The following is a 24,508-nucleotide window of genomic DNA, read 5'->3' on the forward strand; positions in this document are numbered from 1 at the left end:
AGGGGACTGATGACCATAGATGTTAAGTCCCATAGTGCTCAGAGCCATATTCTTCAGCGCACTCTAGCAGGGTACCCCTCGTCAGAAAATCAGCTATCACTAGTGCATTTTGCAGGAAATTTTGTCTACTTTAATTTCGTATGGAGACACAGCCTTTGTACCCATCCTAACGGTGAACAAGTTTCATCATTCAAGCCTAATGTGGCAGCAGCAGTGTTCTTAGGGCATATGGGAATGCTCCTACAGAAAATAAATAATGCACAATTTATACGGCGTTTGCAGTTGGATACTAATTTCACTAATTTTATTTATGCTTTTCTCTGTTACTGTTTCTTTTGCTTAATAGGTAGCAGCAGTGCCCTCATCATTAGTATCAAGATTACAAAAACTGCATTGTCCAAGCAGTTGGTGTTAAAAACTAACGTTTCCATAACAAAATTGCAGAAGTGTTTTTCTCAACAGCTTTATACGTTTTTTGGAGTGCTGAATTCGATTTTCATGTTTGCTGCCTTGTAATACGTCGGTTTCACAACGAAAAACCCAAAGAAACCTCAAAATTTTTTCAGTTTCTCGCTTAGATCTCGAAATCTATGCTTTTATCAATGATAAATAAAATTTAAAAAACAGAAAATCCTACATAATTTATGGATGCTCATCTAAACTGTGGAAAACAATCTATCAGAGGGTGGAGAAAATTTCTCTCTTGCGTACTTGGATTCCAGAAAAGTAGAAAATCTTCTCATCTAAAATAAAACAAAAATTAGTCTGGTCTGTAGTTCTGCTGACTCTTACTGTTGTGATGCAGCTGAATATATAAAAGAATAAAATTCCCAGACGAGTTGAGTTAGTTATGACTGCTTGCTTTAGACCCGTTGTAAAATTTGATTTTTTAAATCACGTCACTCCACCCTATACTGAGCAAGGATGTGTGCAAACGGATGGACGTGATTCTCAAACCGTCAGTTTCTCTCATTACTTTTTTAGTCTCTGATGTCCTCAATACGTCTCCTCGCAAATTACTCATATAAGCGTATCACCATTCAATAAGTGCAGTTCAAGATCTGAAATATCCTGAACCTTGGCTTTATCTATGCCTTAGGGCATTGTGGTTCCAAAAAGTGTATTGAGAAGTTAACTGATGTGTTCATGATTAATGTAGGTGCTGCGAAGAAAATTACCGACAGAATAAGATCTTGTGATGTATGTCAGAGGGGAAAAGTAACAAATAGAGTAAATCAAGGTTTTATGCAGAATACAGTACGAGAGGACACATTAGAATTACTGTCAGTGGATTTGTATGGTCCTTTACCTAAAACCTCAGGGAATTGGTCTTACATTGTTGTAGTGTTGCAAGTGTTCTCCAAATTTATTAAATTATATCCTATCAGGAAAGCCACTGCTAAAGCAGTCTTTAGTAAGATGACCGAGTATTTTAACACCATGGGTAAACCTAAAGCAGTTTTGTCTAATAATGGACCACAATTTATCTCAAAAATCTGGAAGGAAGGTATGAAGCAACATGATGTTCAAGTTAAATATATTTCGGCTTACCACCTGGCTAGTAACCCTGTCAAAAGATACATGCGTGAATTAGGAAGACTAGGTAGAACCTACTGTCATCGTAACCATAACCCTTGGGGCAGGTTTGTAACTGACTTTGAAAAGACCATGCACACCTTATACCATGAAACCACCGCTTTTAACCCTGAAGAAATCCTGTTGGACCGTAAAAGTAAAAGTGTTATTGAAGAAATCTTGCAATTCTCACCTATTCTAGGAATTAACCTGCATGAGAAAAAAGAATTGGTTAAGAAGACTATGAAAGAGAAAGCAGCTGCTAGATCTAAAAGATATGATAATAACCTTAAAACAACTAAATTTAAGATTGGAGATTGTGTTAGTGAAGACCCATGAAAAATCTAGTGAAATTAATAATGAAATTTCTAAATTCAAATACATTTACAATGGGCCTTTTGAAGTGCAAGGAACTACACATGCAAATGCTTATTTTCTTCTGTACCCTAGATCAAGAAAGCCTTTAGAAATTTGAAATATAGTTGACCTGAAGCTGTATGTCCGCAGAAACCAGTGATGAACGAAATGTTAAATCCTCAAGGGACATGCACTCTTTTGCATTGTCAGGTGCCTGACGAGCACCAGGTACCTCAGTCGATGCCATCACTACTTCCGTTTCTTTTCGTGTTGTCAACCTTTCTCTTCATCATTCGTAACTTTTACTATCTTCTTTCCTTCTTCTCTATCAGAGTAAACTGAATAATGTGGAAATAATGTAAGATACTGTGTATTGTTTGTGGACAAGTAAATGAATAATTAAATTGGGCACACTGGAAAATGACCAAGAGTAATGTAAGTATAGTGGGTATTATAAAGGGAAAATGTAATGGGAAAGTATATGAAAAAAATATGGATGAAAAAAGATAAGGATACTGAAAACAAGGTAAATTAATGCTATAATATGACTAAATGTAAATGTTTTTGAAAAAAGGGGCAAATATGAAGTTGAAAAACTGAATGAGTGTTCAAAACTGAGGAGATAAACTTGATTAATGTGTGTAAGATAGATATGAGAGATATGTGTCTAGTGCCACAAAAAGTAGGCAGAAATCACTTGCAATAGGATATAAAATTATTGTCCTGATCTTGACATATGTGACGACCTAAATGTGTGTAAAAATAATTAAACTGAATATTGACTTTAGAAGAAATATTACTGAGTAAGAAAGTGGGGAGAAAAACCACAAATCTGGGACTGTCAAATAACTCAATATTGTCATTATACCAAATATGTCATTTAAATTTTTCCTGATTAATGATGTGTATGTTACCTGATGTTGCGTAAAGAAAGGTTTTATCATTACCAGTGTTAAATTACTGTTTCAGAGTTTCAGGTTTTATGTTTTATACCGTTAATGCACACGAGCGGAACGGGACCAGGATGCTGGTGGCAAGTGACGCAGTGTTGCAGGCGAGGTTCAGGCCGCCAGGTAAACGCTCACGTGCGGCGGGTGGCCTAACGCAGCGGCGCGCCAACTGCAGCGCCGCAGCGTGCGCTCCTGCGATCTCGTAATGAGTGGCCGCAGTAACCGGGACGGCTCGTAAACGCGCACGTTAAACGGCGCCAGGTAGTTAGCCGGCGCCATCAGCCGTCCCGCCGGCTTAAGCCAGGCCAGATGCGATTTTAAGCGGCGATTCGAACTATTTTAGGGGCCAATAAAACCACCCTCGCCCTTTCCAGTTCTGGCCACACTGTGTCCGGCAACGAGGGCGCTGAGGGCGCAAATATCTTCCTACATTTCTGCACTTTAAAGACCTGTCCGTAGCGAAGTGTCACAATTACTCGTTTGTGGTGAGACTACTAGCGGATGGTACTTCGTTGCAACCGTGTGACGATTGTTTTCCTCATTCGTATTCCTAAGAGTTGTAACAGAGTAGTTTAGTCTAAAGTCGTACTTCTATTTTGTCTAGTGACTACCTGTTGCCGTACCTACTAGTATAGCAGGTCATCCTATGAACAAAAACTTCACAGTGAACATTTGCAATACTCTACATCTACATCTCTATTGACACTCCGCGGTCCACCTTACGGCGCGTGGCGGGGGATACCCGGTACCATTAACGGTCATTTCTTTTCTCGTTCCACCCACAAACGAGGGAAAAATTACTATACATATGCCCCCATGAAGCCTAATTTCTCGTATCTTTTTAATATATTGATTTTTCCTTGCTACTGTGGTGTTATCTTGAAGCTGTGAGAAAGGAGGACAGGGGTTCCAAGACGCGGAAGCAGAGACGATGCTGAGGGCAGACGAAACTAGGAGAGATATTGTTACATGAAGTAAACCGTAAGGGGAGAGCCTTGCGAAAATGCAGACGCCCCCAGACGTGGTCCCAGGGCGTAAGTTACTCTTCAAGGAATTAACATGTAACTTCATATGTCGTCTAGGCGCTGTAGTAGGTTGCCACCGTAGAACTTTGTAACCAACAGGCACGTACTACCATATAAAGCCGGCTTGATAGCAGCCCTCATAAAAGCAACGACAGTAGGCTCACAAGGGTTAGAAACAGAGCAAAAAGCCAAAAACTGTTTACCTAGGGGTGGGGTAAATGACGTATAACAATAATGTTGTAAGCCTTATTTGGCAGAGCAGTTACGTTTAGCTTCCAGCTGAACATTGTTGATACCAAATACGGACTTAGTTAGTGCAACTGCATTAACATCCCCACCTTAGGAGCAATAGAGGGGACCTAACTAAGCCATGATTGGCAGGCAACTGCAAGAGACCTACGGGAGTGGCTGAGTGGCTTTAAGTGGGAAAAACAGTCCCCCCACGCGACTCTTTAAAACCACTAGATTCCGAATTTTGGCAAAGTTCTCAGTCAGACGGTCTGAGAACCGAATCCGCGTCCGTCGACTCCAGCCTCGGTCCAGCTCCGCGTAAGTCTGCTCTCTCTCTATTGGCGTGCCTCATTGAACAGTGTCACATTCAGTATGTTCTGTTTTGCAACTAAGTTGTTGCCTTAAGATGCTGCTAGTGTTTGCTGCTGTGGTTACCATCCACTCCTGGGACTTCAACAGTGTTAATCATGCTTTTTCTAAACCAGGAACTAGCCTCCATTGTATTAGCTAGTCCTGTCTGGAATAAACAACTATTTCAAAACCCTGTTTGTCCAAGAGCCTCCACAACGAGGTCTCTACCGAGTCTCACCACCTGCATTTCTAGTAAATGCCTGTACCAGTGTTGGCTCAGATAAAAGAAGACAAGCAAATGCCTTCACTGTGAATTGTACTTCTGCCTTCTGCTCTGTACCGCTCGGGAGCGCAGACTGACCAGTAACCCCTTTTTCCCCCTCCCACCTATGTCAGGACACGACATTGTAACACTCCGGGTTTAATCTTCTGACTTATCCCGCTCGATCGGGATCTGATAGCAGCCCAAATAGATATTAATTAATGTGACCGTGTACCTAATGGGGCTGGCAATCGGATTGGACTGCTACGGAGTTGTTACATTCCATTTTGTCCTTCTCGAATGCTGTAATAATAATATGTCTGGTGCCAAGAAGAACAACAACACAGCTTCATTAATCAACAACCTATATTTATCACCAAAAACACAAAGTAAGGAGACAGCCACTGCCTTCGTCGTACAGAGTTAATAACGGCTAATCTCAGCACAGGCCCTTTCGTTATTCCTTATCGTCACACGCAATTTCAATCATTGTGATCCAACACCTCAATCCAACACTGCAATCCAACACTGCAATCCAAATAATGCCGGCGCGGTAGACGCGTAAATACAAATATCGGCACTGAAATGTCACTGAATCACACTAGTAATTGTACTTGTTCACTTTCCCGTATATTTCTAACACAAAAGGGGTTAAACCGCGGCGATGGCCACCCCATTTGTCGGTACGGCCTTGCATTACGGCCACCGGCCGCCCCACGGCCCGGCCCGCAGCCTGGGTCCCACTCTACTACTCTCTCAACACTCGCTCTCGCTCTCGCCACCCGACGCACACTATCGATTGTTTGTCCTGTCGACCTGTGCTGTCGCAAAACTTATAGTAAGGGCCTACGGACCCCTTACAACATCTTATCTTCGTGGTCCTTGCGCGCATTGTATTCTGGAGGCAAAAAGATCGTTCTGCAGTCAGCTTCAAATGATGGTTCTCTAAATTTTTCTATGTCTCTCCTTTTGACTGGAGGTCTGGGGGACCACGACCGTTCACTATTGTAAGAAAAAGAAACGCCTTCAGCCGTCCTTGTCATCTTATTTATTGTGTAACTTCGTTTCGGAGCTTCAATGCGCCATCTACAGACCTTAGTTGTTGCTGAATGGGTTCTCTGAATTTTCTCAATAGTGTTCGTCGAGAAAAATGTCGCTTTCCAACCAGGGATTCCCATTTCGGTTCCCGAAGCATCTCCGTAGCATTTGCTTGTTGGCTGAAGCCAACAACAACCAATCCAGCAGCCTGCCTCTGAATTGCTTCGAAGTCTTCCTTTAATCCGACCTGGTACGGATCCAAAACATTCGAGCAGTTCTCAAGAATAGGTCGCACTACCGTCCTATTTGCGATCTCCTTTACAGATGAACCACATTTTCCAGTAATTATAGAATTTCCTGGGGCAAGCTGAGTTTCACACAAGCGATGCTTTCTGAAACCATGCTGATTCGTGGACATAAACTTCTCGATCTCAAGAATTTTTGTTATATTCGAAATCAGAATTTGTTCAAGGATTCTGCATCACACCGATGTTAGAGATATTGGACTGTAATTTTTCGGGTCTTTTCTTTTTCCCTTTTATACACAGGAGTAACCTGCCCTTTTTTCCACTCGCTTGGGAATTTGGCGTGGGCGAGAGATTCGCAGTAAATGCAAGCTAAGAAGGGGCCCAGGACCTGGTGCCTCATTTGTTTTCAACTGCTTCAGTTGTTTCTCTACGCCAGGGATGCCTATTAGCACCGTAAGTCGCCGTTCTTTAATAACGAGAGCGTCCAGCTGCTGGAAAATGGTATGGGTAATGCGATTTGGCTCCCCAGGTCGCGCATCATTTGTCAGCGACTTCCGTCTTTCCTTGAGTCGGTTGTGTCACGCCTTGATCCTTGCAACGGACATGCTGCGCTCTTCATACACTTGTGCTATTATTTGATGAATTTCCGTTCCCTGCACTCCTTCCGCTGTCACGAAACGAACTACATGGCTTTGTTCTCGCTCTGAAGTCTCAGTTCTTCTTTCGGCACGACTGAGTGCAACGGACGGTTGACAAGTTCATGTGCCCTCTGTGACATCATGTGGAGGTGTACTCGTGTCCCTGGAGCGGCAAGATTAGGGCTTCAGCGCTCTTACCTCATCTTCAAAGGCATTACGATATCTTCAGCCATTTTCATTTTAATGCCTCCGGCTCGTTTCTTTTTCAGTGCACATTCAGAATCATAAATAATAAAATGCATAGTATGCGAAACGTTTTCGCTGGTAATTTGGGCCTGAAATCTCATTGACTGGAGTATAATTGTCTTCAGTGATGAATTCCGCTGCGAACTGAGCCCGATGACCAGTGAGGACATGTCTGGAGATTCTCCGGGCACCGGTGGGATACCAATGTGACTGTCGCCTACCATACGGCTCGACAAGCACGACCAATGGTCTATGGTGAAGTTTCATTCCATATCAGGACCCGTTTGGACCCCATCCGTGGCACCCTTATAGCCACGTTTTGCTACCAATCATGGTAAGCCATCCTCGGCCGACATTTCAGCAAGATAATGCCCGCCCTGAAACGGCGAGAGTTTCTATTGCTTGTCTTCGTGCTTGCCAAACCATACCAGCATTCTGGGTAGGGAGGGCCCTCCAACCATTTTCGTATTTTGACGATCTGCAGCACCAGTTGGACAGAATTTGGTATGATATTCTTCAGGAGGACATCCAATAACTCTGCCAATCAGTGCCAAGTCCAATAGCAGCTTGCATAAGGACTAGAGATGAACCAACGCGCTATTGATTTGCTCCTTATGGTCTTCAGTCCGAAGACTGGTTTGATGCACTTCTCCATGCTACTCTATACTGTGCAAGCTTCTTCATCTCCCAGTACCTACTGCAACCTACATCCTTCTGAATCTGTTCAGTGTATTCATCTCTTGGTCTCCCTCTACAATTTTTACCCTCCAAGCTGCCTTCCAATACTAAATTGGTGATCCCTTGATGTCTCACAATGTGTCCTACCAAGATATCCCTTCGTCTAGTCAAGTTGTGCCACAAATTTCTCTTCTCCCCAATTCTGTTCAATACGTCCTCATTAGTTGTGTGATCTACCCATCTAATCTTCAGCATTCTTCTGTAGCACCACACTAAGAATGCTTCTATTCTCTTTTTGTCTAAACTAATTATCGTGCATGTTTCACTTTCATACATGGCTACACTCCATACAAATACTTTCAGAAAAGACTTCCTGACACTTAAATCTATACTTGATGTCAATAAATTTCTCTTCTTCAGAAACGCTTTCCTTGCCATTGCCAGTCTACATTTTATAACCTCTCTACTTCAACCATCATCAGCTATTTTGCTCCCCAAATAGCAAAACTCATTTACTACTTTAAGCGTCTCATTTCCTAATCTAACACCCTCAGCATCACCCGATTTAATTCGACTACATTCCATTATCCTCGTTTTGCTTTTGTTGATGTTCATCTTATATCCTCCTTTCAAGACACTGTCCATTCCATTCAACTGCTCTTCCAAGTCCTTTGCTGTCTCTGACAGAATTACAATGTCATCGGCGAACCTCAAAGTTTTTATTTCTTCTCCATGGATTTTAATACCTACTCCGAATTTTTCTTTTGTTTCCTTTACTGCTTGCTCAATATACAGATTGAATAACATCGGGGAGAGGCTACAACCCTGTCTCACTCCCTTCCCAACCACTGTTTCCCTTTCATGCCCTTCAACTCTTATAACTACCATCTGGTTTCTGTACAAATTGTAAATTGCATTTCGCTCCCTGTATTTTACCCCTGCCACCTTTAGAATTTGAAAGAGAGTATTCCAGTCAATAGTGACAAAAGCTTTTTCTAACTCTACAAATGCTAGAAACGTAGGTTTGCCTTTCCTTAATCTTTCTTGTAAGATAAGTCGTAAGGTCAGTATTGCCTCACGTGTTCCAACATTTCTACGGAATCCAAACTGATATTCCCAGAGGTCGGCTTCTACCAGTTTTTCCATTCGTCTGTCAAGAATTCGCGTTAGTATTTTGTGACTTATTAAACTGATAGTTCGGTAATTTTCACAACTGTCAACACCTGCTTTCTTTGGGATTGTAATTATTATATTCTTCTTGAAGTCTGAGGGTATTTCTCCTGTCTCATACATCTTGCTCATCAGACGGTAGAGTTTTGTCAGGACTGACTCTCCCAAGGCCGTCAGTAGTTCTAATGGAATGTTGTCTACTCCGGGGACCTTGTTTTGACTCAGGTCTTTCAGTGCTCTGTCAAACTCTTCACGCATTATCGTACCTCCCATTTCATCTTCATCGACATCCTCTTCCATTTCCATAATATTGTCCTCAAGTACATCGCCCTTGTATAGACCCTCTATATACTCCTTCCACCTTTCTGCTTTCCCTTCTTTGCTTAGAACTGGGTTTCCGTCTGAGCTCTTGATGTTCATACAAGTGCTTCTCTTTTCTACAAAGGTCTCTTTAATTTTCCTGTAGGCAGTATCTGTCTTACCCCTAGTGAGATAAGCCTCTACATCCTTACATTTGTCCTTTAGTCATCCCTGCTTAGCCATTTTGCACTTCCTGTCGATCTCATTTTAAGACTTTTGTATTCCTTTTTGCCTGCTTCATTTACTGCCTTTTTATATTTTCTCCTTTCATCGATTAAATTCAATATTTCTTCTGTTACCCAAGGATTTCTGCTAGTCCTCGTATTTTTACCTACTTGATCCTTTGCTGCCTTCACTACTTCATCCCTCAGGCCTACCCATTCTTCTTATACTGTATTTCTTTCCCCCGTTCCTGTCAATGGTTCCCTTATGCTCTCCTGTAAATATTGAAAATATCGACCTAAATATTTGAATATGGATATTTTCATCTCGATAATATTGAGTATTTCATAAACATCGATACAATACATGTCGCTGTTTTTATAAATTTCCCCATCCTTAAGCTGCCGCAACGATTCAGCCCCCGCCCCCGAGGACCAGGCAATATTTTGGATTTCCATCCCCTAGGCAGAATGCCTTTCTGGCTCTTGTGCGCTTTCCCAATGAGATAGCGAGGAAAAACAGGACAGGACGAAGGAGAGACGGAGAGTTATGAGACTTCTCCTGGGTCCTGCAAACAGGCGTGGTCGGTTTGGGGTGCCCTATTAGCAGATACGCTGCTGCCCCTATAGACCTCCGCTTCGTTACAACAGACAAACATTCTCGCCCACAAGGACAGCGCTTTAGTAAGGCGGCGTCTCCTGTTTATAAAACGAGTATTACAAGAAAGTATTTCCAACACTGGTCAGTTTACGTTGTCAGCTAGTCTCGCATACCACAGGCTGTCGAGTGAAGTCATTGTGATCGCCGGCTAGAGTGGTGAGCAGGTAAAAAGGCGGGTGGTAGGGAGGGGCGTTGCACCACGTGGCGCTGTTGGCCAGATATGCCTCTCACGTGCAGTTAAAGAGGTAATTTGATCAGTTGATCTCAAATATCGTGTTAATTCAGATACTGAGATAACCATTTTGATATTACGGCACTCGTTATTTTGGTAATATCGTCAGGGGAGGCTCACATCTATTCTTACATCACCGAGGGGCAAGACTCGAACAACGCCCTACCTACCCCTTCCGTCATGTTTCTTGCACAAACCAAAGCCTAAAGTCTGTGCTGTGCTTATCACGAATGTTACCGTTACCTCCTTGCTATGTCAGTTGTGGCGGAACCGGTTTATAGTATTTCGTGACTTTAATTACTTATAAATGATATTTCAGGTAGATCGAAAAAATATAAAACCAGTTACCTATTGCCAGAGTAGCAATTCGTTTGATCTCAAAAATGATTATCCCGGCTAATATTTTTCACTCTGCTAAAGAAATCTCCACTTGACGTTGTGTAGAAGTGTTGTCTGTAAAGTCGTGTGAGTGGCACTAAATTGCATATAATTTATCAGATTTTACACAACTGTTACTTAAGATGGAAGCACTTTTCTCTAGCAAAAGGAACATTTAGTCACAAAATACTACCCGCGCACAACACTGACGTATGTATCCTATTAAAATCTTTCATGTAAATCGTCCGAAATAATTAGGCTTCGTACATCAGCAAATGAGAAATTGATATTACGTAACGTGCTGTGAGCACTGTATTTAAGGATTCAATCTGAGTTGAATTCTTTCTTTTAAAGTAGATTCGGGGCCACCAGTGCACATTTACTTCCATTCATTTACATCTAACAACATTTATGTTAGTTAAAATTCTCGATTCAAAACTGCCGCGGAGATATTTTTGCTAAGATGGCGGCAGACAGACGATAGGCAATTTGTCTATTGTTATTCTCGATTTATTTTTATATCAAGGTAATATATTTAGATAAAACTCTTTAAGCCTTTTATCTCTATTCTTTAGTATTTAAAATCATTTTTAATAATAAATACCGTCATATTTTTTATACCAGCTACTAGTAAACTCCACTGTAGGTTACTAGCGCTAACGGCTGCGCTCCTAATTGCGGAGCTGAAAATTAACACTTAAAAAACATCAAGTAGATTGGATTACAATTGAAATAAATACAAATCCACGTCTAGACAATAGCGACTCTATGTTTCAAATAATAATTAACAATATATAATTACAGGTTTTCTCTTTACAGACCTCACACGTCTCACGTCCGGTTAGCCCAGGAAGAACAACTGAACCACAATTATCACAGATAACAAAAAAAAGAACTATAATTGTCGTTGTCCATGTGTGTAGTTCTCTGATAATAATTTTAATTCACACAGAAATTAAATTATTACAGAAATAATGAAATAATTATCGTCATTTTTACACTATACAGTCCTTTTATACGTAGTATCGATAATATTTGTTGAGGTTTGTTCACTCAGTTCATTTTAACATCTTGTGGCTAGAACATAGTGTCGTGGATATTACACAGTATCTCTGACTACTGCTATACTTGTACTGCTTTTCGGCTGTTTACTCACGATTCTGGTACCGGAATACGTGCTACGGACTGGTATCACTTGAAATGTTCCTACACAGAATTCCTCTGGAGAGGACGAGGGCTGTGGAGCAATAGGTTCATCACTGCAAGTACGCTGGACAAAAAAATTAGTTTCTCGCAGGAGAAATGTGAGAACGCCTGCTGTTTCATAATAGCTTCAGCTTGGTGAGAAACAGAATCCACAAGTTTCTCCGGAAAGGGTAGATCCAAAAAACAAATGTTCAAATGTGTGTGAATTCCTAAGGGAGCAAACTGCTAAGGTCATCGGTCCCTAGACTTACACACTACTTAAACTAACTTATGCTAAGAACAACACACACACCCATGCCCGAGGGAGGACTCGAACTTCCGGCGGGAAGGGGACAGATCCAGCTGAAGCCTCTCATTGATTAGTAGATCTCATAGATCTACCGAACAGCGAGGCTGTCTACTGCTGTATTTCACTCACTGATTCATACATTTTCTGTGGAATTGATATCAGGTGGTTTAGCGGGTCAGTCGAGATATGATAGCGCACATGTATGTGTTCCTCAAATCAGGAACTCATGCATGCAACTTGTGCAAACTACTATCGTTACCTTAGAAGACAGGAATGTGCCCAGCATACTCATTATAAAGCTTTTAAAACAAAGAGGAACACTCGGTCACCGAGAATGTATGAACTTTCTGATTCATATTCGCGATAATCTGATGTAATCTCTCACCCTAGTAATTTTAAGACATCTAACCGTGAAGCTAATGGCTGGCAATCAGAGTTCAGGGAGAGAGATACTTCAGCGACAACGGCATAGAAAAGTTTTGGAAAGATTCTTCTGAAATAAAAGATAATGTCTTTTAACTTAGTTTATTAAACTACCAAACGATATAAATACGCCTAACTGTATTGAACTCATTCACTTTGATGAAACTGACAAATTCCAAAACTTGTTCACTCTAATAAGCCACAGAAGATTCAACATTCCTAATTCAACGAAATATTTCTATAAGTGCACTATTAAACGATATATAATCCACCTTTTCGTATTTCTGGCTCACAACTCTTTCATTACATGTTCATTCGACTGTCTGCAACCTCACGCGCTCAGTATTGACACATTTGTCGACGCAACATGGCAATGACGTTTCTATCGATAGTCAGGAGGCTACAGATAGTTCTAGAAGGTAAGGCTGGCCAGCTAGCACCTGCTGCTACGTAGCCCGCTGGCAAAGGTATATATAGGTCATGGTATCCTTACAGTGAACGTGTGGACCCAAGTCAAGGTACGAAAAGTACACACATGACACGACGAGCTGTACCCTCTACATACTTCAGGTTATATGTCTCATTGGGCCATCGATACAGTCGACCTCACACTTGAACTGCTCTTTGACTATTTACTGACACAAGTATTGGTGAAACATATACATAGTGGTCAGAAACAGTCCGAAAACCTTGTAACGGTGTTACAGGCTAGGCTGTGCTGAGAAATAAATATTATGAAAAGTGTTCGATACGTTGCATCGTTTCCAATTTAATTAGCATTGAAGTTAGCCAGTCAGGCCGAAGAGAACGCAGATTCAAGTGGGCCGCCAGAGACGGAGTCGCCAAACGTGCTCTTCGTTTTATTTCCTAAAACTGATCAAGAGTTGTTGTTGTTGTTGTGGTCTTCAGTCCTGAGACTGGTTTGATGCAGCTCTCCATGCTACTCTATCCTGTGCAAGCTTCTTCATCTCCCAGTACCTACTGCAACCTACATCCTTCTGAATCTGCTTAGTGTATTGATCTCTTGGTCTCCCTCTACGATTTTTACCCTCCACGCTGCCCTCCAATGCTAAATTTGTGATCCCTTGATGCCTCATAACATGTCCTACCAACCGATCACTTCTTCTAGTCAAGTTGTGCCACAAACTTCTCTTCTCCCCAATCCTATTCAATACCTCCTCATTAGTTACGTGATCTACCCACCTTATCTTCAGCATTCTTCTGTAGCACCACATTTCGAAAGCTTCTATTCTCTTCTTGTCCAAACTGGTTATCGTCCATGTTTCACTTCCATACATGGCTACACTCCATACAAATACTTTCAGAAACGACTTCCTGATCAAGAGAGAGATACAAAAATTGCACATGAGACGTTAGTGAGAATGGACTCTCGTGCGCTATCACCTACGCTATGAGAACAACTGACACTAATTGTATCTGTCGTGCTGCTTGAATTTGCACGCGAAACGTCCTAATTGACCAACTTCAATGCTAATTAAATCGGAAATGGTGCAGCGTATCAAACTTTTTTCCTATGATTTGTTTCTCAGCCCAACCTGTCTTGCAACAGCCTTACAAGGTTTACAGACTGCTTTTAACCACCCTGCATATAGAAAAGAGCAAATAAATATTTGTGGCCTATGAACATCTCGTAAAGGCCTCGATGTACGCAAATCCCCCCTGGAGGTCATACAGAACAAAGTGCTACGCATCATTAGCAACGCTCCACGCTACATTAGCACCACAGAGCTTCACAATCAATACCGCCTTGAAACACTCAAGGAAGTATTCAAAACACACGCCACAAGATTATACGAGGTGCATTCAAGTTCTAAGGCCTCCGATTTTTTTTCTAATTAACCACTCACCCGAAATCGATGAAACTGGCGTTACTTCTCGACGTAATCGCCCTGCAGACGTACACATTTTTCACAACGCTGACGCCATGATTCCATGGCAGCGGCGAAGGCTTCTTTAGGAGTCTGTTTTGACCACTGGAAAATCGCTGAGGCAATAGCAAAAAAATGGTTCAAATGGCTCTGAGTACTATGGGACTTAACATCTGGGGTCATCACTCCCCTAGAACTTACAACTAGTTAAACCTAACTAACCTAAGGACATCACACACATCTATGACCGAGGCAGGATTCGAACCTGCGACCGTAGCGGTCACGCGGTTCCATACTGAAGCGCTGAGGCAATAGCAGCACGGCTGGTGAATGTGCGGCAACGGAGTGTGTCTTTCATTGTCGGAAAAAGCCAAAAGTCACTAGGAGCCAGGTCAGGTGAGTAGGGAGCATGAGGAATCACTTCAAAGTTGTTATCACGAAGAAACTGTTGCGTAACGTTAGCTCGATGTGCAGGTGCGTTGCCTTGGTGAAACAGCACACGCACAGACCTTCCCGGACGTTTTTGTTGCAGTGCAGGAAGGAATTTGTTCTTCAAAACATTTTCGTAGGATGCACCTGTAACCATAGTGCCCTTTGGAACGCAATAGGTAAGGATTACGCCCTCGCTGTCCCAGAACATGGACACCATAATTTTTTCAGCACTGGCAGTTACCCGAAATTTTTTTGGTGGCGGTGAATCTGTGTGCTTCCATTGAGCTGACTGGCGCTTGTTTCTGGATTGAAAAATGCCATCCACGTCTCATCCATTGTCACAACCGACGAAAAGAAAGCCCCATTCATGCTGTCGCTGCGTGTCAACATTGCTTGGCAACATGCCACAAGGGCAGCCGTGTGGTCGTCCGTCAGCATTTGTCGCACCCATCTGGATGACACTTTTCGCATTTTCAGGTCGTCATGCAGGATTGTGTGCACAGAACCCACAGAAATGCCAACTCTGGAGGCGATCTGTTCAACAGTCATTCGGCGATTCCCCAAAACAATTCTCTCCACTTTCTCGGTCATGTCGTCAGACCGGCTTGTGATAGCCCGAGTTTGTTTTGGTTTGTTGTCACACGATGTTCTGCCTTCATTAAACTGTCGCACCCACGATTGCACTTTCTACACATCCATAACTCCATCACCACATGTCTCCTTCAACTGTCGATGAATTTCAATTGGTTTCACACCACGCAAATTCAGAAAACGAATGATTGCACACTGTTCAAGTAAGGAAAACGTCGCCATTTTAAGTATTTAAAACAGTTCTCATTCTCGCCGCTGGCGGTAAAATTCCATCTGCCGTATGGTGCTGCCATCTCTGGGACGTATTGACAAAGAACGCGGCCTCATTTTTAAACAATGCGCATGTTTCTATCTCTTTCCAGTCTGGAGAAAAAAAATCGGAGGCCTTAGAACTTGAATGCACCTCGTACAGGAACTCGAGATACTCGAATAATCATTTCATCCTTACTCTATGAAACCATGATCATAGCTATAGATGGAAGTGTAAGACTCTAGTAGCTAGGTTATAACCATCTATGGCGAGCTAACATACATCCACAAGCGACAACAGCGGCAAGGCCCTGCACATCAGCAACGCTGACTGGATATGCCAGCTGCTATTAAAGCCGATCAACAGATATATAGCAGGGAAGCCGACAAGCTCTCACACTTAAACACAAACAAACCGCCAACACTGCCCTACACTGTGAACCCAATATATGACGTATCGGACACAAACCGATGATGAACCTAACTGTTACAGGTATGCTGACGCTGTCCGAGAAACCAACACCGGCATCCAGCAGCAGGCGCCGAGTAACACCATCGCACAACGTCAGACCCACTACTAATAAAGCCTACCCTTGCACGACATGTCGCACATGGCAAGAAAACCGCTACCGCTCCTACAACTCGTCTCAACTATCGCAGAGGTTTATTTCTTTCCCTTGGTTCCCGCGTTGGCCCTTTTTTGCCCCCTCTGCAATTCAAAGCGCTACCCTTCGTTCAACTTTCGACCCAGTCTATCTCCAGACGAGCGCATATTAATGGGTAACTTTAACCAGACGTACGCAAACATCGCAGTACCCACAACCTGCGATACCTCACTTTAGTGAAAACTAACCCTTATGCAGAGACGGCAATAGATCTTTTGAGTTGGCCATCATGGTCACCGGTCCCTAGACTCACGCACTACTTAAACTAACTTACACTAAGGACAACAACACACACCCATGCCCGAGGTGGACTCGAACCTCCGACAGGGGGAGCCGCGCGAACCGTGACAAGGCGTCTCAGGCCGCTCGTCTTTACTTGAGTTTATTTCCACAGCAAACGTCAAACAATTAGCAGTTAAGGCAAAATAATATTCAAATATTCGCAATGACAAGTAATATTTCATATACCCTGCTGGCCATCTGTGGCAACTTCTTAAAAACGTTTAATAAAGTCAACCTGTAGAATGGAAATCGGACGAACCTAACATGAGGGCGATGGGGAAAACTGAGAGTAATCGCACAATTACTCAGTGATTGTGTGAAATTGCTTAGCATGGAATAGAACTACAGGGCTATTACAAATGATTGAAGCGATTTCATAAATTCACTGTAGCTCCATTCATTGACATATAGTCACGAAACACTACAGATACGTAGAAAAACTCATGAAGTTTTGTTCGGCTGAAGCCGCACTTCAGGTTTCTGCCGCCAGAGCGCTCGAGAGCGCAGTGAGACAAAATGGCGACAGGAGCCGAGAAAGCGTATGTCGTGCTTGAAATGCACTCACATAAGTCAGTCATCACAGTGCAACGACACTTCAGGACGAAGTTCAACAAAGATCCACCAACTGCTAACTCCATTCGGCGATGGTATGCGCAGTTTAAAGCTTCTGGATGCCTCTGTAAGGGGAAATCAACGGGTCGGCCTGCAGTGAGCGAAGAAACGGTTGAACGCGTGCGGGCAAGTTTCACGCGTAACCCGCGGAAGTCGACGAATAAAGCAAGCACGGAGCTAAACGTACCACAGCCGACGGTTTGGAAAATCTTACGGAAAAGGCTAAAGCAGAAGCATTTCTTAAACAGGAGATTGGAAAACTGATGGATCGGTCGTGGTGGAGATCATGATCAGCAATTCATGTCATGACCTCCACGCTCTCCCGACTTAACCCCATGCAATTTCTTTCTGTGGGGTTATGTTAAAGATTCAGTGTTTAAACCTCCTCTACCAAGAAACGTGCCAGAAGTGCGAGCTCGCATCAACGATGCTTTCGAACTCATTGATGGGGACATGCTGCGCCGAGTGTGGGAGGAACTTGATTATCGGCTTGATGTCTGCGGAATCACTAAAGGGGCACATATCGAACATTTGTGAATGCCTAAAAAAACTTTTTGAGTTTTTGTATGTGTGTGCAAAGCACTGTGAAAATATTTCAAATAATAAAGTTATTGTAGAGCTGTGAAATCGCTTCAATCATTTGTAATAACCCTGTACTGAAGGTACTATGTGGAACTATAGAAAGCAATGCGTCAGACCCGTTGTAGATGTTGGAGGCAAACTCTTCATGACTTCTCAAGGCAAATATTCAGCGTGTGGCTCTAAGACTGTAAAATTATGATTTCAAATTCCCCATGTCTCATGCAGTAGCGGGTTGGTCTCACCATAATGTACCTATCAGTGACTAAAATACTGCAGTTTGAAACAATGGTAGCGCCGGCCGGGGTGGCCGAGCGGTTCTAGGCGCTACAGTCTGGAACCGCGCGACCGCTACGGTCGCAGGTTCGAATCCTGCCTCGGGCATGGATGTGTGTGATGTCCTTAGGTTAGTTAGGTTTAAGTAGTTCTAAGTTCTAGGGGACTGATGACCTTAGAAGTTAAGTCCCATAGTGCTCAGAGCCATTTTGAAACAATGGTAGCAACAGCGGTCCTCTCCTGCATCGAAGTGTTGGAAGGCCAGAAAAATTATCCAAGTCCTCCAGACACACCAGATCGTCTGATGGCTAAAACTGACGAAAATGGCAGAGCAGTAGCAACAGTGCTCCAAGAAAAGACTCTCACTGAAGCTGATGCCGAGAAAGATAAGATCAGATGAGATGAAACAAGACAAATGATCTCTGTGCAAAAGCTTCCAACTAGCAAACTCGTTTCGCCACGTTTTTCGTTATATGCTTAGTTCGTCCGTTCTACAATTCTCCTGAGAAAAAACCCTTCCTTGCTATTCTTATCTCTCTCCTTGACCAATGACAGAGCTTTCTGTTGCCACTGTCAGGATTCTCTGTCTAACTGAAAAAAGTTTATATGAACCAATGTCCATAGGTTTTACATCCTTAAACAATATTTTTTGTAAGATCTACAAGTTAAGCAGTGTCTCACAGTTTTCAAAGGCCTAGCTTGGCGTTACCTTTCAACGTGCAAGATACTTATCATCAGAATCCTTCTCAAAAGTCGACTTTCTGCGTTCGGCGCCTTTCACTAAAAATTCTTCCTCACTGCACCTCACTTACTTGCATGAGCGGTCGTTATAGGATGTCCTAACTGTTGTCCACCTACAAACATCTCTAATTAATTGAAGGTCTGTGCTCCAGATTCCAGTAGAAGGTTAGTGCCCACTACTGCGGACGCCTGTGGTTAGCTGCTCTTGAACGTACTTGAATAACGAAACTAAATACTAATTTGCTCCTGAAAGACTTCAGTTCTCACAAGACAAACCAAGTGCGCCTATGCCACGAACTTTGCTAGAGTCTTTTCCGTTTCTCAATGACAATGTTATTGTCGTATAGTATGAAGTGGACTTTCATATGGTAGATGCGGTATACTGAACCCTCTACAGTTTAATATAAAAATCATCATGGGACGAAAGGTATTTACAGCATTGAATTATCGTGAACGAGGTTTCATACACACTACTGTAAAGTGATTTCCATGGGTTCCATAACTTTGTATAGAGCCTGCTGGGAAGGCATGTTCTAACTGTGGATATTTGTGATGGCCTTTTGCAATATATTGCCCACCACGGATTACGCCAAAACTACAACGTATTTCAAGATGAGTGTTACAGACCACAACATCTTGATAAAAGATTCTCTTGTGCCGGCCGGTGTGGCCGAGCGGTTCTAGGCGCTACAATCTGGGACCACGCGACCGCTATGGTGGCAGGTTCGAATCCTGCCTCGGGCATGGATGTGTGTCATGTCCTTAGGTTAGTTAGGTTTAAGTAGTTCTAAGTTCTAGGGGACTGATGATCTCAGATGTCAAGTCCATAGTGCTCAGAGCCATTTTTGATTCTCTTGTGCCACACCTGGTTCTGCACTTACTTATACGAAAAATAAATTCGTTGTCTTTCCCATTTCACTTAAGCTTTCTACACGTATTACACCTTTGTCAGATAGCGAATTGTCGGGAGTCCTGATATATTAAGACGGAGGAGTGGCCAGAGGTTCAGGGCACTCTATTGCCGTTGGGGTGGCAAACTGCCCCTAAAGGCGGAAGAATCAGCAATACTCATTGGTATGACGATGCAGAAAGCAGTTGAACCCATTGCATTAAAGACACGTAACTTCCATCCATAGGCCATGTGACCTGCAACTGAAGAGCGTCATGATGCTCTCTCCATTGGCAAAAGATTGCGGGCTTGTCCCCCATTCGGTTCTCCGTTAGGGTACTGATAAGGAAGAGGTGACCATGAGAAAAACATTGAATAACCAGCAAAAGCATTCCGTTCTACGAGCCGGGGTGTGGAATGTCAGCAGTTTGAACGCAGTATGGAAGCTAGAAAATCTGAAAAGGGAACTTCTAACGCTCAGTCTAGATATAGTGGTAGTCAGTGGAGTCGAATAGAAAGAAGACAAGGATTTATGGTCAGATAAGTATAAGGTAACATCAACACAAGCAGAAAATGGTATAACAGGAGTATGATTCGTTATAAATAGGAAGGTACGGAAGAGAGTTCAGTGATACGGTTGTCCTCATCAGAACTGACAGCAAACCAACACCAACAGGTACAAGTGCCGATGTCGCAAGCCGAAGATGAAGAGATGGAGAAACTATATGAGGATTCTGATCGGGTAATTCAGTACATAAGGGGAGATGAAAATTTAAGAATCATCGGAGATTGGAATGCATTTGTGGGGGAAGGAGCAGAAGAGATGGTTACGGAAGAACAAGTGCTTGGTAGTAGGAATGAGAGAGATGAAAGACTAATTGAGTTCTGCAATTAAATTCAGCTAGTATTAACAAATACTCTGCTCAGGAAACAAACGAAGATGAGGTATAGTTGGGAAAGGCCAGGAGACATCAGAAGATTTCAGTTAGATTACATCATGGTCAGGCAGAGATTCCGAAATCAGATACTGGAATGTAAGGCGTACCCAGGAGCAGATATAGACTCAGATCACAACACAGTAGTGACGAAGAGTTGGGTAGAATTTAATTGACTAGTCAGGAATCAATGAGCAAAGAAGTACGATACGGAAATGTTAAGGAGTGAAGGGATATGCTTTGTAGATACTGCGATAAGGAATAGCTAAGCAGGCAGTTCAGTTGAAGAGCAATACACATCTCCTAAAAGATGAATCATAGAAGTTGGAAAGAAAAAACATAGGTACAAAGAAGATAGCTGTGAGGAAACCATGGATAACAGGAGAAATACTTCAGCTGATCGACAAAAGAAGGAAATACGAAACTTTTTAAAGAAATTCCGGAATACAGAAACGTAAGTCACTTCGAAACGAAACAGACAGGAAGTGCAGCAAAGTTAAGGCAAAATGGTTACATGAAAAAGAGGAAGAAATCAAGAAAGAAATGACATAAAAGTCAAAACATCCTTCGTTGAAATTAAAAGCAAGGGTGGTAACATTAAGAGTGCAATGGGAATATCATCGTCAAAAGTAGAGTAGAGAGCTGATAGGTAGAATGAGTAAATTTAAGCCCTCTATGAGGGGAAAAACTTGTGTGATGACACGACAGCATAAGAAGCAGGAGTCGATACAGAAGACCATTCACGTTGGTGTGTAGAATGTATGAGTTAGGCGATATACTATCTGACTTCCGGAAAAGCATCATCCACACAATTCCAAAGATTGCAAGAAGTGACAAGTGTGGGAATTATTGCACAGCAGCGTAACAGCTCATAGATCCAAATTGCTTACAAGAGTAAGAATGGAAAATAAAACTGAGGAGCTGTTAAATGTTGGTCGGTTTGGCCTTAGGAAAGGTAAAGTAATTAAGAGGCAGTTCTGACGTTGTGGTTGATATTGGAGGCACTTTCATAATATTTGTCGACCTCCAAAAAGTTCCCGACAATGTAAAATGGTGCAATATGTTCTAAGTTCTAGGAAAATATGGGTAAGCTGTAGGAAAAGACGGGTAATATGCAATATGTACAAGAGCCGAGAGGGAACAATAATAGTGGAAGATCAAGCACGTAGTTCTCGGATAAAAAAGGGTATAAGACAAGCGTGTAGTCTTTCGCCTCTGCTATTCAATCTACATACCGAAGAAGCAGTGACAACAATTAAAGAAAGGTTCAAGATAGAAATTAAATTTCAAGGTGAAAAGATGTCAATGATAAGATTCGCTGATGGTATTGCTATCGTCAGAGAAAGTGAAGAAGAATTACAGGATGTGCTGAATGCAATGAACATCTAGTGAGTAAAGACTATGGATTGAGAGTAAATCGAATAAATACGAAAGTAATGAGAAGTAACTAAAACGAGTACAGCGAGAAACTTAAAATTAGGACTGTTGATCACGAAGTAGATGACGTTAATAAATTGTGCTACCTCGGTAGCAATATACTGCACGACGGATGGAGCAAAGAGTACGTGAAAAACAGATGAGCACTGGGAGAAAAGGCATTCCTGGCCAGGAGCAGTCTACTAGTATCAATCATAAGCCTTAATTTGAGGAAGACATTTCTTAGACTGTACGTTCCGAGCACAGCATTGTATGGTAGTTAGTTACGGACTGTGGGAAAACTGGAACAGAAAAGAATCAAAGCATCTGAAATGTGATGCTGTAGACAAATGTTGAAAATTTGTTGGACTGACAAGGTAGGGAATGAGAAGGTTCTCCGGAGAAGTGGCGAGGAAAGGAATACATGGAAAACACTGACAAGAATAAGAAATAGGATGATAAGACACCTGTTAATTCATCACGGAATAGCTTCCATAGTACTAGAGGGTAAAACCTGTTAAGGAAGACAGAGATTGCGAAACAACCCGGAAATAATTGAGGATGTAGTTTGCAATTGCTACTTTGTGAGGAAGAGGTTGTCACAGTAGAGGACTTAGTGGCGCACTGCATCAAACCAGTCACAATACTGAGACTGAAAAGAAGGACATCAGATCGGAGGAAGACTTTTTTTACTGTATGGTGAGTGGCAGTAGTATCTGAATTCGGCCCTGAGCCTACCTTGTGGCACAACAGTAAGTATAGGTGACCATAATTCTAGTTGCGTCCTCACTCCCAGAACTTTCCAAGTCGAGGACCCACCGCAAAATGATCGGTTGATCATAGCCTTATGTTATGTTATCATAGTTGTTTCGAATGATTTTTATTTTTTTATTTACTGAACCTGCAACGTTAGAGCCACCAGGCCCCGTCTTACACGTAACCTTGCATTCTACCCACTTAGCGTTATATTTATTATGCTAAGCGCAAGTTATATCTGGTATAGAATATTATAAAACATTTGGTCGTTAATATAGTGCAGAGAGAGAAAAAAAGATACATGGATGTTGCTTCAAACTACGAAGCACATGAGGGAAAAGATGTAAGGAAAGGATGCAGAGAAATGCGATTGCACGTAGTAGTAGGGCAGTCTTCATAAGGCCCAACACTGCACTGCTGATGAATGTATTCAAGATGGCGGATCCAGATGGAGGCAGTAGATATGGCAATGGCAGGAGGACGTCATGGTGGGAATTTCAAATATTGGTAGGAAAATAGGTCAATTGTGCTACCTCCAGTAACATAACCTCATCCCCTCATCCAGAAAATGGCGGGACGTTCAAATTCCAGCAGGACAATGCAACACCACAGCTACCTTCATTAACCTAAGAAAATAGCGGGAAAAAAGGTCACCTGAGCTACATCCACTAACCTAAGTCATCTGACTGCCACCTCTTCCTAGAAATTGGCAGGAAAAGGTCTCAGCCTGTGCTGGGCTGCTGGTTAGGATGGACATAGGTCTTTATATTGCATGCAGTGTTTATTTAAGCAATTTGATGCAGTAGACCCATCCAGTGTGTCCACCACAAAGTCTGGAGTCCAAATGATGTAGTACACAGTACTGCCACCAGAGGGCACTGTCATCCCTTCGTCTGTGGGAGAAATGGCGGGGAAAGGACTCTTCCTGTTCTGGGCTGCTGAGAGAGGAAGGAATGTACTTTATTTATTTTGGAAGAATTTATTTAGCGATGGATTTGACACAGTATATGTATTACACTGATACCAAACACTCACTCTGATGTGCTTGGGATCACAATACACAGCCTACAACCAGCACACTACAAGTAAATAATCTAAATAATGCAGTACACTGATGTACCGTCACGCAAACAACTCGTAAATTACTGAAGTAATGCAGTACACAGGATAGAGACATGCAAACTACTCGTAAATCACCAAAATAATGCAGTACAACGATGTGCAGACACGAAAACAACTCGTAAATTATCAAAATAATGCATGTAAAACGTTCTGCAGACACGATCACTAATTCTAAACTGTCCAAATAATGCAGTGCATAGCCCACAGACCAGCAAACTACTCATAAATCACTGAAATAATGCATATATAATACTCTGCCAACATGTTCACAACGCTTAAACAGCCGAAAATAATGTAGTTGCGAGATGCCGGGGCTAGCAGTGTGTTTAACACTAAATTATTCTAGAATCTTCATATATAAATGATGCTCTAAGCCCCTCCTATTCTAACCCCTACTTTTTCTGTTGCACATGGATTAAAAAGAAACGCAAACTGACTGTAATCGACCCTGCAAGTGAAGTAGAAAAGAGTTTGGCACCTGCAATAATTTAATTTGATAAATAAGTTAAATAAAGTAAAGTTTCATTAACGTAGTGAGAAATGAAAGGGTTGCTCTACCGATTAACAGAATGACAGTTCTGTGCAAAATAACAAT

General features: G+C 42.3%; 1 protein-coding gene across 1 annotated transcript in view; it reads left to right on the forward strand.

Annotated features, from left to right (window-relative positions):
* Positions 1 to 2,956: 2,956 nt before the first annotated feature.
* The window catches only part of LOC124615668 (arrestin domain-containing protein 1-like), a 188,860-nt gene continuing 167,308 nt past the window's right edge, over positions 2,957 to 24,508 (forward strand). Inside the window, exon 1 of the mRNA XM_047143696.1 lies at positions 2,957 to 3,005. Coding sequence (XP_046999652.1) covers positions 2,957 to 3,005 — 49 coding nt within the window. The remainder of the gene's footprint in view (positions 3,006 to 24,508) is intronic.

The sequence above is a fragment of the Schistocerca americana genome, chromosome 5, assembly GCF_021461395.2.
Source record: "Schistocerca americana isolate TAMUIC-IGC-003095 chromosome 5, iqSchAmer2.1, whole genome shotgun sequence".
In the NCBI taxonomy this organism is placed as follows: domain Eukaryota; kingdom Metazoa; phylum Arthropoda; class Insecta; order Orthoptera; family Acrididae; genus Schistocerca; species Schistocerca americana.